At 48.8% G+C, this 16905-nt stretch overlaps 2 protein-coding genes across 3 annotated transcripts in view; one reads left to right on the plus strand and one right to left on the minus strand.

Moving 5' to 3' along the window:
• Nucleotides 1-16905, plus strand: part of LOC135822234 (2-amino-3-ketobutyrate coenzyme A ligase, mitochondrial-like) — a 35599-nt gene that overhangs the window by 14013 nt on the left and 4681 nt on the right. For both annotated transcript variants that reach the window (XM_065334955.1, XM_065334956.1), the window contains exons 6-7: nucleotides 205-304; nucleotides 2751-2837. In XM_065334955.1, coding sequence (XP_065191027.1) covers nucleotides 205-304; nucleotides 2751-2837 — 187 coding nt within the window. The remainder of the gene's footprint in view (nucleotides 1-204; nucleotides 305-2750; nucleotides 2838-16905) is intronic.
• Nucleotides 3770-8895, minus strand: LOC135822231 (NLR family CARD domain-containing protein 3-like). The gene has a single exon (XM_065334953.1). It carries the CDS (start codon nucleotides 7943-7945, stop codon nucleotides 4586-4588), a length of 3360 nt encoding a protein of 1119 aa, XP_065191025.1. The 5' UTR covers nucleotides 7946-8895; the 3' UTR covers nucleotides 3770-4585.

Here is a 16905-nt window from a genome sequence, read left to right on the forward strand (position 1 = left end):
TCTCTCTCTCTCTCTCTCTCTCTCTCTCTCTCTCTCTCTCTCTCTCTCTCTCTCTCTCTCTCTCTCTCTCTCTCTCTCTCTCTCTCTCTCTCTCTCTCTCTCTCTCTCTCTCTCTCTCTCTCTCTCTCTCTCTCTCTCTTGGTCTTTTGAACGAATTATGGTGTGTACCTGTCTGTGTAAACTGCGCACATTTGCTTTTTGTAGACTTGGAGAACAAGCTAGCAGCTGTCAAGTCCAGCTCCCGGATGAGACTGATTGTCACTGATGGTGTGTTCAGCATGGACGGTGATGTTGCACCACTGGTGTAAGTGGGATTCTTGCTAGTTCACAATGCCATTGCGCACAATTGTAACAGTTTTAATTGAATGTTGGGTCCGAACAAGAGAGGTTTCTTGCTCACTCACTAACACAACTGACAACGGGAACAGGTAGGTTGGTGGAACGACATTTATTAGAGACGGGATGACTAAGACCAGGACGACTTGAAAAGTAAGAGACCTTGTTGACCGTGCGTCAACCAGTTATGTGCAAAAGGTGATAGCATACATGTGGCAATGGCGCCATTGAAGGTGCTAGTAGACAGGCGTAAGATGCATGAGGTGTGAGGGAGTTGAAAGTTATGGTGAACATGGGAAAACTGTTACAACAATAGTCACACAACATTCTATGGCAAAGCAAGATACTGTAGTTAACTTCCCGTAGGTAGTAAACGGTCAAGTAGTTGCTGGATCCAGTCAGTGAAAAGGACACTACATGTAGTCATCCATGCCTTTTGGTTCACTACATACTGTGTAGGGAAGTTCGCTACACCGCGGAGACACCTCGCATTCTTACTCTTGCCGATCATGAGCAATGGCAAACGTTCTCCAGCCAAGGAGCATGTAATGAGGGCAGGCACTCTTTGCTGGGGGGTTTCCCTTCGCACTTGTCGCCAGCTTCTACAAGTGATTTTATGGGTACCACCCAACAAAGTTGATGCAATCAAACACAAGAAAGAATGCGTAATATAAGGGACCTTTCGCATTTGCTACGAAACGAATGCGAAAGGAGAGTTTGATTCAGCTCGTAATCGTTTCGTTGAAAACAGATTTCAGGTTTCGCAAGTCGTCATGCAAATGTGCATGGCAACTACGAATACGGCCGCGGACGCCGGTAGCTTGGCGTACGGGTTTTTACATGCACACGTGCATGGATCCTGGAATCAAGGGAAAAATGTGTACCTTGCAAAACATGCGTACCTATCCAAATAAATGTGTACCTGACGGATTCGGAGCGTGCCACGAATGAAGAGGCTTCCATTCGTGAAAACGAGTTCTCCGCAGGGACTCTGACGAATCCTCGAACCCAGGTGACGAATCAGCATTCGTTTCGTATCCGTACGCGGGGTGCGAAAGGTCCCTAATATCAGTGGAGGAAAGCAACTTACTGGTAAAACAGCGCAGTTTCGTCTGCGATGAATATGTCCTGCGGCTAGTAGCGCGACACGTCCTGGAGTATCGTCCTCTGCCACAAGTCAGCGTGGCTCGTGTTGACGGATTTCTCCTCTTCACTCACTATTTTCAAGATGATCCTGTGACGACTCTTGGAGCGATTCAGCCAGCCAACATTCGCTTTGAAGCCATCGACCTTTAGCTTCTCCACGCGAAGTCCTGCGCTTTCTCCATTAGCAGGGGCCCGCTCAGGAGGATATCCTGGCTGTGCGGCTTGGCGGAACCATGACCACAGCCCGGCGCCAATGACGGCGAAAGTGGATGTACGCTTTCGCTGAATAGGAATGAGTGTCAGTCTGCCAGCTTGCCAGGCAGGCACAGTGGGTTGGTCAAAGACCATGATTGAGATACGAGAGGTACCTGGTTCAAGTCCTGCCTGGGAGCGGTTTTTCCAGCCGTGCTGCTACCCACAGTCAACTGGGAACTTGTGGCCAGGCACAAGGGGTACATGGATGCAGCTAATGGGGTCGCTTTCGGCACTTGTGCCAGTGGTTGTGAGACTTACCCACTCACCCCCACCGTTAGGCGCTGCATCTGCCGCTAGGGTTTATCGGGTGTTAGCGGCCGTCGTGAGTTCCCTTCGGGAACGGATACGATAATTTACTTTCTTTTTTTTCTTTTTTTTACTGCCAGCTTGCCCAGGAAAATCCAATAGCCCGGCATTCCGTTCCAAATTCTGTCACAAAATCATTGTAGGTTCTACCTGCGAATATACACGGCACTCGTCCGTTCATGCTCGGCCCGCTCTCCAAGTTTGCGTTTGGCTAATGAGGGCAGATCCGCCGTGCTGGGAACCAATCTGCGTTCAGCCTGAGAGTCCTGATGGTGTGGTACACATGGTACATGTATACATGTTAGATGACGCATAGTGATACTCTGGTGGCCGCCACATGTGATTGTGTACAATAGATGATATGCCAAATAATGCGCAACTAGACTTGAGAGGGCATCGCACACAAGTTGCATACAAATTGTACTACAATGTGTACACGATAGACCCTGAGCTAGCTCTGCAGGAATGCAAGTCACAGGTAACCGTACAACTTTGAACTTTGTATGCAACTACTCTGCAATGCCCTCTCAAGTCTAGTTGCACGTTATTTGGCATATCATCAATTCCTAGCATGTGGTATATAATACACACATGGCAGTACAGTTAGCACACAACCTCTCCCTGGTCTTGGAGGTTGTATACTAACATTGCTTGACTTGACTTGTTTGCCTGTACGTTGTATCTCTGTATGTGCGTGTGTTTTGCAGGAAAATCATGGAGCTGGCTAAGAAGTATGAGGCACTCGTGTTCATCGATGAGTGCCATGCTACTGGGTTTCTGGGCAAGACAGGCCGGTAAGTCAGTGTGGGTGGGTGTCACCGTATGTGTGTGTGTGTGTGTGTGTGTGTGTGTGTGTGTGTGTGTGTGTGTGTGCTTTTGGAAGTGACTTATTTGAGCTAGCTTCGGCTCCACGATGCCGTGTGTCGTTGCTATAGCTTTCTTGGCTAAAGTTGTTGATATGTCCATTGGCTCTGAGTTCCCAGTTCTCAGTTTCTGAGGCTTGTTGGTAAAGTAACTCCGATTTCATTTCGAAGTACTTGAAGTAGTAGTGTCTGCTTCCAAGTCTATACTGGTTACCCCAGTAAGCAAAGGGTGCGCATAGGTAACTGTCCTGACTGTTTCATTCCAATTCACATGGTGCGGTGTAGACCAAGTGTGCCTAGGGGGTTGACTCACATGGCTTGGCGAATTGTGCGGATTGGACAGTTACCTCGTGCAAGTCTTGATCTGTTTCATTCAGACCTTGTCTGCTATCGTTGCTATGGTTGCTATGGTTGCTATAAGCAAGAGTACATGAAAACCAGAGTATGCAGCTTGGGACCTTTTCTGCTATGGGTGTCTGTCACGGCGGAATTCCGTGATTACATCATATTTGGCGCAGATCTGAGGCGGGAAATGGCGTAGTGCGTACAACTGAGCTGCAGTTGTGCAGAAAGAGACCCGCTTGAATCCTGCTTGTACGCACTACATTACTAAAATGATGTAATCACGGAATTCCGCCGTGACAGCAACCCATCCGAGCTGCACACTCTGGTTTTCATGTACTCTTGCTATCAGAGAAATCAGTAGGGTACATCCAGTGCACTAGCAGATTTGTGTGTACTTTGGTCAGCTGTTTAGCTGTATCTGAAACACATGTCAGGATTTCGTGTGATCATTTTACCGAAGTGACTGTAACGGCCTCAATCCTAACTTGTTACTACATTCCTAATAGCACCAGAGCAGCTCTTGTATGTTGGCATATGGTATAGACATCATGAGGGCTGCCTAGAGATGAGCATAGATGAGAAATGCATACAGCAGTGATGGGTTTGGTATGTGTGCTGGTCGTGTGCCCGTGTCAAGAATACGTGTCATGCACAGCCAATACGAGCTGAACCATCATGGTTTCACCTACTTGTAGGTTGTACACTCATACCTCGTTTATCCGGGCAGTCCGGGACCTTGCACTGCCCGTAACTTTGAAATGTCCGTAACTCCGAATCATATACATCTTGATGGGGAAAGTGCACAAGTGTGCACAGAACATGGCGTGTGACGTCACTTTTTCCACACAAAGTGACAAAGGAGTAGTAATATTTCCACTGAAACTTACCCCCAGGGTGCCCGGTAGACCGAAGTGCCCGTAACTTCGGGGCCCGGATAACCGAGCTATGAGTGTATCTAAAAAATAAAAATAAGCGAGATTCCTGGCCAGTCAACTAATCAATATTCATGTATGTAACTCTGACTAAGGCTGCGCGTAATAATAAGATGTGTTGACAGTCACGTGCGCAATGCATTGTTCAAGTGATCCATGCTTCTGCCTCTGAACAAGGCAACATCAACAAGAGAAGGAAATGGCTAGTGGCAGGGAATGTGTGGCTTTGCATTTATATATAATGCATGTATTGGCAAGGGCAAAGGGATCGCTGGAATTATGAAGATAGTGAAGTTGGAATCTTCAGCAGATGGTTCACACAGCACATACAGTGCATGTACCAAGAAAGGTTATCTGGTTGTCGTCGCATCCAGTGGGAGCCAATTGTTGTCAACCGCTGATTTACAGATGGCACAGTGTGCTGTCGGTGCTGTTGCAACTGCGTACCGGCTGGCTGAGTGTAATCTGAATGGGCGCAGTGTACTCGCCACTTCCACTGCCGCTGCAGCTGTAGGTGCTGCTGTAGCCCATGCCCCGGTGTCGGCCACGCGCTGTTTCCGAGCCTCTGTTCGGTGTGCTGTTGAACTGTGGCTGCATGTAGAGCTGCATGCTAGGCTTGCGCTGTCGTAGCTGCTTCATGATCTCCTGACACTGCTGACTTGCTATTTGATTGTAGCAGATGTCTAGCCAGTTGAGTTTCTGATGGTGTAGACTAGCCAGGACCAGGGCCATACCTGCACCTGAGCCTATGCTGTTCTCGCGCACATCGAGAGCAGTGAGCGTATCGTTCAATGCCATTGCCTTTGTCAGTGCGTTAGCGCCGCTCTCGCTGAATGCGGTGTTGTTGATGTAGAGCCTGGCGAGCGTGGTGTTTCGCCGCAGTACAGCTGCCAGTGCGTGCACGCCCTCGTTGCCAATGTTGTTTCTGTCCAGCTTGAGATCCGTCACACTGCTGTTGCTCATCAGAGCTCTGGACAGTGACTCGGTGCCGTCGGCCGTGACGAGATTGCAGCTGATGCGCAGCTTTGCTAGCCGTGTTTGCGGCACCATCAGCAGGTTAGCCAGCGCATGGCAGGCACCGTCTCCCAGGCCGGTTTCACGCAGGCCCAGATCATTGAGAGGACGCGGTGCACTCGGCTGCTGTACTGACTGCATGCAGAACGCCTCCAGTATCTGTGCCAGGCCAGCATCACCAATGTTTGGATTGTTGGAGAGATCCAGGCGCTCCAGACTGGTATTGCGTGCCAATGCGTTGGCCAAGTCGGCACAGCAATCCTTGCTCAATGCATTCTTGCTGCCGTAGATCACCTTGACTACATTATTCTTCAGCACGGTGCACGCTATCCTGGCAAACCCGTTATCACCAAGGTTGTTGCCGGAGATCCACAGCTCCGTGATGGTCGTGGCGGCAGCGATCTTGCAGTTGAGGCGCACCGTTGCCTGCTGTGCCAGGTTGCAATGGGACAGGTAGAGCTTCTTGGTGTGCGTCGATATCTGCATGGCGAAGCAGAGCGCACCCAGATCATACTGGCTAAGGCGAATGTGTGACAACTTGATGTCGCTCGGCATGAGCAGATTCTCCGGCACTGGCTGTGGTGGCTCCCTCCGGCAGAACTCCGACAGGCAACCGATGGCGTTGAGGACAGTATCTGGTTTTGGCCGTGACTCTCTCATGACCCCGTTGATGAGTGCGCCAAGACAGGATGAGTACTTGGCTGGTAACGACCCGGCTATGAACTGCCACAGTAGGCTGTTCTTGCTGCAGTCGATTCTGCCGTAGATCTCCTTAAGAAGGCAGTTGTCTGGTGCTCCACACTCGTGTCTGTCTTGCGTTTCTTCTTCCACACGTGGTGATGTGCCGCTCTGCCTGCTGAACCAGTTAGAGATGAGCCGTGTGATCTTCTTCTCACGGTCATGTTGTTGTTGCTGCTGTTGTCGCTGTTGCTGCTGTGTGTGTCTGAGCAAGCGCTGCACCAGGGCGTATGCCGACAGGTACTCCTGAACAGTCTGATGTGAGAAGCTAAACCTCCTTGCCGAAAGTAGCCGCCCGCTGTGCACCGAATCCAGCACACTAGCTAGCAGGCCCAGGTGGTGGACGTCTGGCTCGCTTGCTTCGTCGCATCCGTTCTCTCTGAGTATGTGATTGTCGAACTCCACGTGACCGGCCTGTAGAGTGACCAGTGCCAGCTGGGCAATCTTCTCCAGCAGGCGTGCACTCGTTGCTCCGATATGGCCGAGTGTTGTGCTGTTGAGGTCGCCGATAGGTAGCTTGAGACGGCCCTGTTCCACCTCTCCCTGCATTGACGTCAGTACAACCTGCTCGTACAACTCTGTGCGTGTGCTGGGCAGCCGGCGGCCATGACGGAATATCTCGCACACCACCAGTGCTAGCAGGGGACTGCGTGTTAGCGCGGCGATGTGTGGCTGATCACGGCGAAGACCGATCAGCCGGTCTGCCAGCGGGCCAGACCCATCACTCTCCATTGTGGCCAGGTGACAGCTGATGAACTCCTCGGCTTGTTGATCGCTGAAGCCCAGAATGTCCAGCTGTATGGTGTACTTGGCAAAGAGCGCCTCGGACTGCGCACACGGCCGTGATGTCACCAGTAGGCAAGCTTCCGGCAGAGCACGGCCATCCATCAGCTGCCGCACAAACTGGCCTGCGCCGGTGGTGGTGGTGGCGGTGGTGGTGGCTGTCTGCGGGCTCATCTCATCCAGGCCGTCCAGAATGAAGAGGCAGCCGCGTCCGCGCATGCGCTGCAGCGCTGGTACGGCGCTGCTCACCATGTCGTCCTGTACTCCCAATGCCAGCAGCAGGTCTTGCAGTGAGCTGGCTGACTGTACGCTGGCATCACGCAGTTCCCAGTGTACCACCAGGTAGAACCTAGCCAATTGCCGCCGATACGCCCAGTTGAGGAGCAGCCGCTGGCACACCTGGCTCTTGCCGAGCGATGGTGCGCCGTGCAGACCAATGCGAATACCCGATGGCGGCTCAACGGAGTTTTGCTCGTGACGGTGATTGTGATGAGGCTGGCAATGACTGGGCAGACGAACACACCTGGTGGCATCAATCTGTGTACTGGTTTCAACACCGCTGTCCTGTGGGGACATGCTTCCTCCACATCCATTGTGTGCTGGACCTGACTTTGTTCCTCCACGTCCATTGTGTACTGGACGTGACTTTGTTTCTTGTTCTGGGTAGCACCCTCCATCTGGCGTCTCCTGCATCGGTGTGTCATCGTGATAGTAACCGTCGTTGACGTCAAATAGCGATGCCACATTCAGAATGCCACTTGAAGTGTCCAGCATCTCGTCGTGGATGAACTCTCGCCTGTGCCGTGTGCCCCGTGGGCCTTCTTGGCTCTCTGTCCGCCGCTCTACGATCATTGGACTGATGTGTATGTTCTCATGCATACCAGCGTTGACCCTGTACCATGGATACGACGATGCTGGCTTGCTGTACAGAACCCGCCAGCTGATGTCTATGATCAGTGACACCACGCTGTACCAGTCTTCGGGGCACTGCCGTTGTAGCCAGGTCCTCATTGCCATGGCCACCGTGCTTCCCATACTCTCGTCATCGTCGCCGTCCCCCGGCATGGCGGTGGAATTGCTGGTGTTGTCTGATGATGACTTGCTGTCACTGACACCGCTCTTCACCTCTGCATCTCCAATAGCCCCAATAGGCCCAATGGGCCAGTCATCGGAGCATATGGTCACCGGCGTGCCAGTTCTTGCTGCTGCCGCTGCTGCACTCATCATGAGCAGCCTCTATGCTGGTGTCTCACTTCTCTGAAACAGTTTATCAATCGACGTTTCAGGCGGCCGGAAAGAAGTCACTGAAGTTGAAACTCATTCTGGAAAGGTTGATAGCCTCGCAGGAGCTGGGAAGCAAACCATTCCTCGGTTTGAGTAGCCAATGTTCAAAGGTCTCACTGTCTTACAACTGGTGGGCCAACTTCTAGTATCAGTCGGGCAGTCAGTCCAATTGCTAGGCACAGTCAGGTAGTGAGTACAACTACCAGGGACAGCCAGGTAGTGAGTGCAATGTGAGTGCAATGTGAGTGCTCTCAACCTGGTCTGATGAGTGCTCTCAACCTGCTCTGATCTCTATTGCTACTGCATGCACTTATTTGCAGCTCTACAGCTCTACAGCTCTACAGCTTGACTAGCTCATAGCTGTAGCTGTAGGTTGGCAGGAGATGCTGGCCACTGTGGTAGTAGTTATCTGTAGTGCCAGAGACAAAGTAGACTGACTCTCTGGACTGACTCTCTGGACTGACTCTCTGGACTGACTCTCTGGACTGACTCTCTGGACTGACTCTCTGGACTGACTCTCTGGACTGACTCTCTGGATTGACTCTCTGGACTGACTCTCTGGACTGCCTCTCTGGACTGCCTCTCTGGACTGCCTCACTGGACTGACTCCTGGAACTGACTCTGGACTGACTCTCGGCCGACTACCTAGACTGGCTCTCTGGACCAACTATCTGAACTGACTCTCTGGACTCTTTCTTTCCTTCTCAATAATATTCTCTCAGTGCACGCACGTACACGTCTCTGGCAAAGCAGCACGTACGGTGTTCTATCTCTGCTGCCGTTTGAGGACTAAGCATCACTTGAAACACGCACATACATAGTGTGCGAGCATGTATGGCCGGATAACCAATGAATGCACGGTGCTCTGGCGTCGCTAACTTTATAAGCTCGTGAGGCCGCAAGCTGTCTGGAGTTTCCGGGGGACTTTGTTACACGTCGGTGGTGGGCGTGATGTGCGGGGTTTCTGGGACGCGCTAGCTTCTGACATGTTTCTGTGCGTTGCCTGGTGCAGCGCGGTTGAGCGCACGTGTGTGCGTCTGATGGTCAGCCGTGCATCCCCCTCTCATCTCTTCTTCTGGCGCCAGCGTTTGCTTGCCTCTCCATTGTAGGGTTGTCAGTTCTCACGGGGTGTTGCTTTGTTAAACAGGCATGGCAACAGAGTTTGCCTGACTTGGCTGTGTGCAATCCAAGATTATCTTCCACCAGAATACGGCTGAAGAAAGTGCTAGTGAATAACCATGGTATCAGATGCCAACTTCCTGGTTATTTTCTGTCATGGCATACGCCGAATACACGTAGTTTATGTGGATAGTTTGGATTTCATGATGGTTAGATACTGAATGTGTGCTCACCACCTGTGCAGGCAGCTGCTGCTGCTTAGGATTGAATCTCATTTCCTGCTCTATGCTCTGGCTGGGAAAAATGTACATGTACATGCACTTGCAATCTGCCATGGTTGAGTTGGTGTGTGTGTGTGTGTGTGTGTGTGTGTGTGTGTGTGTGTGTGTGTGTGTGTGTGTGTGAGTGAGTGAGTGAGTGTGTGTGTGTGAGTGAGTGTGTGTGTGTGTGTGTGTGTGTGTGTGTGAGTGTGTGTGTGGTGTGTGTGTGTGTGTGTGTGTGTGTGCACGTGTGGCTTCTCAGCATGACTTGTGCTGCAATGTATTTCATGCCAGAGCCGTCCAGTTAGTTCTCACATTAACCCAAATTTTGTGTTTGCAGCTGCAGATGCCCTCTAGCTTTGTGCATTGACCCTTGGCCTAGCGAGCTCAATCCGGAAATTTATGTTTGCTCTGCTGTGGCGTTGACTAGCCACGCTGGCTGAAGTTGGTGGCCTGGCTTGAAGCTGTGCAGCGGTGACGTGCATGTATGCAACTTGGGCTGTTTAGTCAAGCCAGGTCGTAAATTCTGTATGGGATGTGTAGTTGTGATGTATGCCTTGTGAAGGCACTGTAGTAGAACAGCAGCGTGGTGTGTGCTGCCTATATGGACTGACTGGCATGGTAACAAGTGCACTGTAGCTATAGTGCTATGGGTGTGACATCATCATGATGTAATCAGAGTGCTCGATGATGTCATACTGGCTGATAAGCGATAGCCTTTTACATATATGGCTTACTGGTAGTACATGTATAGCTGTGTGGCTGTGCGGCTGTGTGGCTGTGTGGCTGTGTGGCTGTGTGGCTGTGTAGGACCAGCAGTAGTGCTAGTACCAGGGCTTGTTTGTAGAGAGTTGCCAATGCTGCTGCTGCTGCTGCTGCTAAGAAATGGAGATCATCAATCATAGTAGCATCTAAACCTCGTTCTCCTTGATGTGTGACCGTCAAACGCATTCAGCCATGTTATCCATTGTGACAGGGGTATACATCTACGAGTACCGCCGGTTTGCAGTTTGCCAAGACCAATAATAGCTGACCTGACCTTATAATGAGCCATCCACACAAGCACATTTACACTGTTGCTATCCGCGGGTATGAGTAAGGATATTTACATGGATCAGTGCAATGGTGGACAACAGCGGTTTGGCACCACTCTGATGTTCTTGCACTTTATCTTGAGTTCATGGCGCTTGGCATGGTGACGAACTGTCCCCGTCCACGGTTGACTTGTACTACAGTCCATTTCAAAACTATAGACGCGTAGGGTTTTTGAAATATTTCAAATTTGGCTGGAACTTTTTGAGAATAGTTTTCGGAATATTGCTTAGGTCCGCTCCACAATTACTCTCATATAGTTTCTAAACGATTGGATAACAGATGCCCAATTTGGAAAAATTTATGCACAAAGTGATCACGGATTTTATGTGGTATAGATGCTGGCATCACGGTTTTTGCCTAGGTACGCACGCGTCTATAGTTTTGAAATGGACTGTAGTTAGTTACTCTGTTAGTGTGATTAACCAGTGAGGCATAGTGCAGTACTCTGGCTCTACTCTGAACTACATCAATGTGTAGATGAGCACATTCATGTATACACGTGGTGTGTGCTGATGCTGTGCAGCTTCACTTCCTTCCAGCACCACACGCACACACTTTGTTCAGCCCAATGGTAGGCTGGGACTCATAGAGACTGTACAGCTGTGCAGCAGTTGTGCAGCAGCTGTACAGCAGCTGTGCAAATGAAGGAAACTCTCCCAGCTGCTCACTTCCTGTTCTCAATCGTCTCATTGTGACTGACAAGTGATTTTACCATTCTTAGTGTTAAACCGAACTTTTCATTTGCATGCTTGCATTTTAGATTGTGTTTACGTGTGGCTGATCTGTGGCTAAACCGTGACTGAGCTGTGATTGCTAAGAGCGGAGCATGTCATGCAGGAAATGCTGTGTTCCTGTTTTCAGTTAATCACTGCCACACGTTCTTTCCAAATCGAATTTTGGTGTCAATTGTGGTCTTGTCCGTACCGTACTGTTTGTGTCGGAGTGTGTGTGTGTGTGTGTGTGTGTGTGTGTGTGTGTGTGTGTGTGTGTGCTCTGCTTTATGCTAATACTAATAGTGGTGTGTTGGAATGCACGTCACGGGATTGGCAATGTGGTGCGTCACTCCATAATTTATGGCAACGGTGGCGTGTGTGATGTGTCTCTGCTCTTTGTACTTTGCTTACCGGTGATGTGTACTGTTGTGTACTGTTGTGTACTGTTGTGTAGTTCCTGTCACTCTACACAATCAGTCATGATCTATTGCCATAATGTACACACTGTGCGGGTGATGTGGTGCCCTATCTGTACCGTAGTTCCGCACATATAAGCCCGTGGGCCTATATCCGGATATAGGCCCACCTCCGTTTATAGGCCCATGGGCTAATAAACAGACCCAAACACCGTAATACAGCATGTCAGTGCAGACTACATTACCAGTACCGGTACCTACAGTAGGCGGACAACGGCGCACAGACTTGTACTTTTCGCGTGACAGCTGCCTTCAAAATTCGAATATAGGCCCAGGGCTAAAAAACGAACCATTATTACTGATTTTTTCCCGGAAAATGCATTATTTCGTATATTAGCCCATGAGCTTATATGCGCGGAACTACGGTAGGCGCTGCATGCATGGTATGTTGCCTTAATTAAATGTACACACTGGATGTGATGTGTTGCCATATATGTACACACTGTACACATGATGTGTTGCCATATATGTACGCACTGTACACATGATGTGTTGCCATATATGTACACACTGTACACATGATGTGTTGCCATATATGTACGCACTGTACACATGATGTGTTGCCATATATGTACACACTGTACACATGATGTGTTGCCATATATGTACGCACTGTACACATGATGTGTTGCCATATATGTACACACTGTACACATGATGTGTTGCCATCTCTGTACAGACCAAGTACATGTACATGGTGCTGCTCGATGAAATAGTAGTAGTAGTAGTAGTAGTAGTAGTGTAGCGTTGGCACGCTGGTGACTTCAAAGCGTATAGCGTATAGTGTTTAGAGTACAGCATATCCCCGTACTGAATCCCCATACATTAGCGAATCCCCGTACATTAGCATACGGAGTCTGCCTGTGCATTAAAGCTGCTGTGCACGATTCTTTTGAGCCAGTTAATTTCATTGCCAGTTATAGTTACATTCAATTGCCAGTTACAGTGTGTTCACTGAGACCCTTGTGTATTCTTGCCTCCGAGAGACTGCGGCCCGCTACAAAATTGGTGGCAGCGGTGGTTAAAGTCAACTTTGTCAGATTCGACCCCACCTGTTTTACATTGGTAGCAATGGCGCTACAAAATTATTAATTAGTAGAATTTATCATTTTGATAGGGAAGGCCCTACAGACGTTGCCGTCTTACAGGGAACCCTAAGTGCTCTTTACAGAGCGAAACAAAAAACGGACAGATGCTCAACCTGACGACACGAGACAGGCAGAGAATTTCACCTATCAGCGCCAAGGAAAGAAATAGAGAACATGCCATATCTAGTGGTAGCAGCGGGCAAAAAAATCCGATCAAGTGAGTAGTCGGCTTGGCCAGCCTTCACATCCCAGTGTTGCCAGGTCTAGGGCTGCACAGCACTGCACAGCACTGCACGGCGTGCCATTGACTAGCTTGATGGAATTTCATTGAGCACTGCACTGTACATGTAATACATGTATGATGTGTTTCACCTAGTGATAATGTGTACTACTATCCTGTCTTACAGGGCCGTAGCAGGCGCAGGTCCGGCAGGTCCGGCAACTGCCGGACCAATATTCGGCCAAAAAAAGAAGAGAAAAAGAAAAAGAAGAGGGGGGGAGCTCACCCATGTGAGCAGCTCAGGATGTCCACCCATGATGATGATGATGTGTGCAATAAGTAGTAAGAGGTATTACATAGTAGTGCCGGAAAGAGTTATGGACTCTTGGTGCCGGTAGTAGACCTACATGTACATTGTACATGTCATCAGAAATATGACCCTGCTGAAGGTCATGAGGAAAGTCATGCCCGTGAATGTTCCTACACTGCTTCCTGAAACGTGCTCGGATTCTTTTCTTCCTCCAATTCTTTCTAGATAGGGTTTGTACCAAAGATAGTCCATTGCAATACCCTTTCCCCTCCTCCAAAGGTACATTTTGGTTCTTTTATCACATGCATTTAGATACTGTTGCTATGCCTTCACAGGCTTCAACAAGTTCTGTTTGGACGGACACAACATGCTGATGCCCTTTTCCTGACTCATGCAGAACGTCCTTCTTCCTTTTCTCGCCCTATGTCACTCTGCATGGTCATGATTACATACAACTGTACATGTACATGTACAATGTGTGTACATGTTTTTTGTTTTGTTTTGGCGGGTAACGGCCTCTTTTACGGGCAAGATAAAGTCATGTACATGTACATGTACCGGCATATGTATGAGTATGGGGGGGGGGGGGGGAGAGGGAGCATCAAAGTCGGATCTTGCCGGACCAACCTAAATGGGGCTGCTACGGGCCTGTCTTCAGCGTATCATTAGTATCCAGTCTGTGATCTACACTGATCTACACTGATCTACACTGATCTACACTGATCTATACTGATCTACACTGATCTACACTGATCTACACTGATCTACACGTGTACACTGTACACGTAGGTCCAAGTGACTGCATGAACTGACGATTCACTACATGTAGGGTAGTAGGGTTCAGCAGTAGGGTTCAGGGTTCAGGGTTCAGCAGCTGTACACCATGGTACACTGTACACAGCTTGCTGGTTGCTATAATTAAATGGACCGATTGCCATTTGTACAGATCCACGAAATCCCGTAGAATCCCGTAGACCCGGAAGGGTGTTGAATGTGCAGGACCCTCCTGTGTTTTCTGCTATTTCCACTTAGAAATGGGGCCTGAAGGCATTTCATATGAAAACCGTTTTCTGACAAAGATCTAGCTAGTCATTAGTTCTAACCAAAGTGAAGAAGCTGGAAAAGCGATTGCTGGTCATTGAATTATGACGCTAAACGGTCATGCATAGCACACAATGAACACCCTACCGGGTCTACGGGATTCTACGGGATTTCGTGGATCTGTACAAATGGCAAGTGGTCTCAAGGCTGTGGCTGCTGGTGACGTGTCTTGCCCGTGTTGGCACTGTGTTGGCTCCAGTATTGTTTGGTTGATCTAAAAATGGGCACTAAAATCTGTTCTTCTCCTGCACTGTTCTGTACCTTGGTGTTTTCTTCTGTAGCTCCGTGTGCAATAGCGCACGGTTGGCAAATAGATAAATTTGGTTGTTTTTAGTTGTGTCAAGTTACAACTCACTTAGCTGGTGGCAGTTCTATGTCATGCTTAGCGTTGGTGGACTGGTGAAGCCTTGGAGAGCTTTGCCGTCAACACTGTGTACATATAGTTGATGTACCGCTGTAGTGGAGACATGTGGCCCCTACACAGGCTACACTACAGTCATTGTGCACACTGTATGTACACGTGATGTCCCGCTGTAGTGGAGAATGCCCCTACAGTCATTGTGCTCACTGTATGTACACGATGGGCTGCTTGTGTGCAGGTGTATGCTGCTGCCTACAGTCATTGTAGTCATGCTTGCAGCCAGCACATGTCACATCCTGTTCAAGTTATTGAGTAGCACCATACTGCAAACAGTACTGCTCTTGTAGTACAGTCTGTATCGGCTATAGAGTGACCGGATATAAGAATATATCGGCTACAGTGATATTGGTACGAAATATCAAAAGCAAAACGTATTTTATCCAGTACAAATATCACTATAACCAATATTATCAGATGTAATGATATATCGGATATTATGATGACAACAAAGAATCAAAACATGCATAACACACTATAGTATTATCGGCTATAGTGATAACTTTAAAATACATGTAGCAATAATATCAAAGGCCCTATTTTTTAACTTTCTTCACCTTGCTTATTTTTATAGTGATACATGTACATGTAAATAACAGATTTTTTTGTATGGAAATGCGGGCACTGTCAACTATGCAGCATGCTCATATGTCAAAACGCCATGCTGGAAGTATTTCCTTGCCTTTCATGTGTCGATCGGAAAAAAGAAAAAAAATCGGTCGTATCGCATATAGTGATGCATCGGTTATAGTGATAAAATCATGGAAATCAAAAGGGTACGCTATAGCCGATACAGACTGTACTGTAGCGCTGTACAGTCTGTAGTGCTGTTTCCTGGATGGTGGCTAGGTAGAGGGCTACTGTAAGTCAACAAATATTCGGCGCATATTTTTTTCGGCTATATTCGGCCTGGTTGTGTTTGGCCGAAAATTTGTTGCTGCCGAAATTTTGTTTTGCAAGGTTCAGTGTGACAGTCGGCAGCAGTACAGGCTGAAAATGTGTTGCTGCCGAAATGTGTTTTAGCCCTGGGAGGCCGAAATGTGTTTTAGCCCTGGGAGGCCGAAATGTGTTTTACCCCTGGGAGGCTGAAACTTGAATGGGCTGAAAATTTGTAGACTTACAGTAGGCCATTGGCTGCAGTAAAATGAAAACTCTTGCTGCTTACTGAGGGTCTGACTGTTACTGAGGGTCTGACTGTTACTGAGGGTCTGACTGTTACTGAGGGTCTGGTTGTTACTGAGGGTCTGGTTGTTACTGAGGGTCTGACTGTTACTGAGGGTCTGGTTGTTACTGAGGGTCTGGTTGTTACTGAGGGTCTGGCTGTTACTGAGGGTCTGGTTGTTACTGAGGGTCTGACTGTTACTGAGGGTCTGACTGTTACTGAGGGTCTGGTTGTTACTGAGGGTCTGGTTGTTACTGAGGGTCTGGCTGTTACTGAGGGTCTGGCTGTTACTGAGGGTCTGGTTGTTACTGAGGGTCTGGCTGTTACTGAGGGTCTGGTTGTTACTGAGGGTCTGGTTGTTACTGAGGGTCTGACTGTTACTGAGGGTCTGGTTGTTACTGAGGGTCTGGTTGTTACTGAGGGTCTGGCTGTTACTGAGGGTCTGGCTGTTACTGAGGGTCTGGTTGTTACTGAGGGTCTGGCTGTTACTGAGGGTCTGGTTGTTACTGAGGGTCTGGCTGTTACTGAGGGTCTGGTTGTTACTGAGGGTCTGGCTGTTACTGAGGGTCTGGCTGTTACTGAGGGTCTGGTTGTTACTGAGGGTCTGGCTGTTACTGAGGGTCTGGTTGTTACTGAGGGTCTGGCTGTTACTGAGGGTCTGGTTGTTACTGAGGGTCTGGCTGTTACTGAGGGTCTGGCTATTACTGAGGGTCTGGCTGTTACTGAGGGTCTGGCTGTTACTGAGGGTCTGGCTGTTACTACTTCAGTAGAACTATACATGTAGTGACAGTATACTAGGGTGAAACCATGAAGTAAGAACCAAAGCAGAAAGACAACCCAAATTGGGAAATAAATAGAACACTCAATTGAAATGTAACAGTATTACTGTTACATTTCAATTGAGTGTTCTATTTATTTCCCAATTTTTTGGGTTGTCTTTC

This window comes from Sycon ciliatum, chromosome 8, assembly GCF_964019385.1.
Source record: "Sycon ciliatum chromosome 8, ocSycCili1.1, whole genome shotgun sequence".
NCBI lineage: Eukaryota > Metazoa > Porifera > Calcarea > Leucosolenida > Sycettidae > Sycon > Sycon ciliatum.

Bases quoted from the DNA above. Each gene is read 5' to 3' on its own strand.
- LOC135822231 (XM_065334953.1), bottom strand. From the start codon at position 7,945: ATGATGAGTGCAGCAGCGGCAGCAGCAAGAACTGGCACGCCGGTGACC.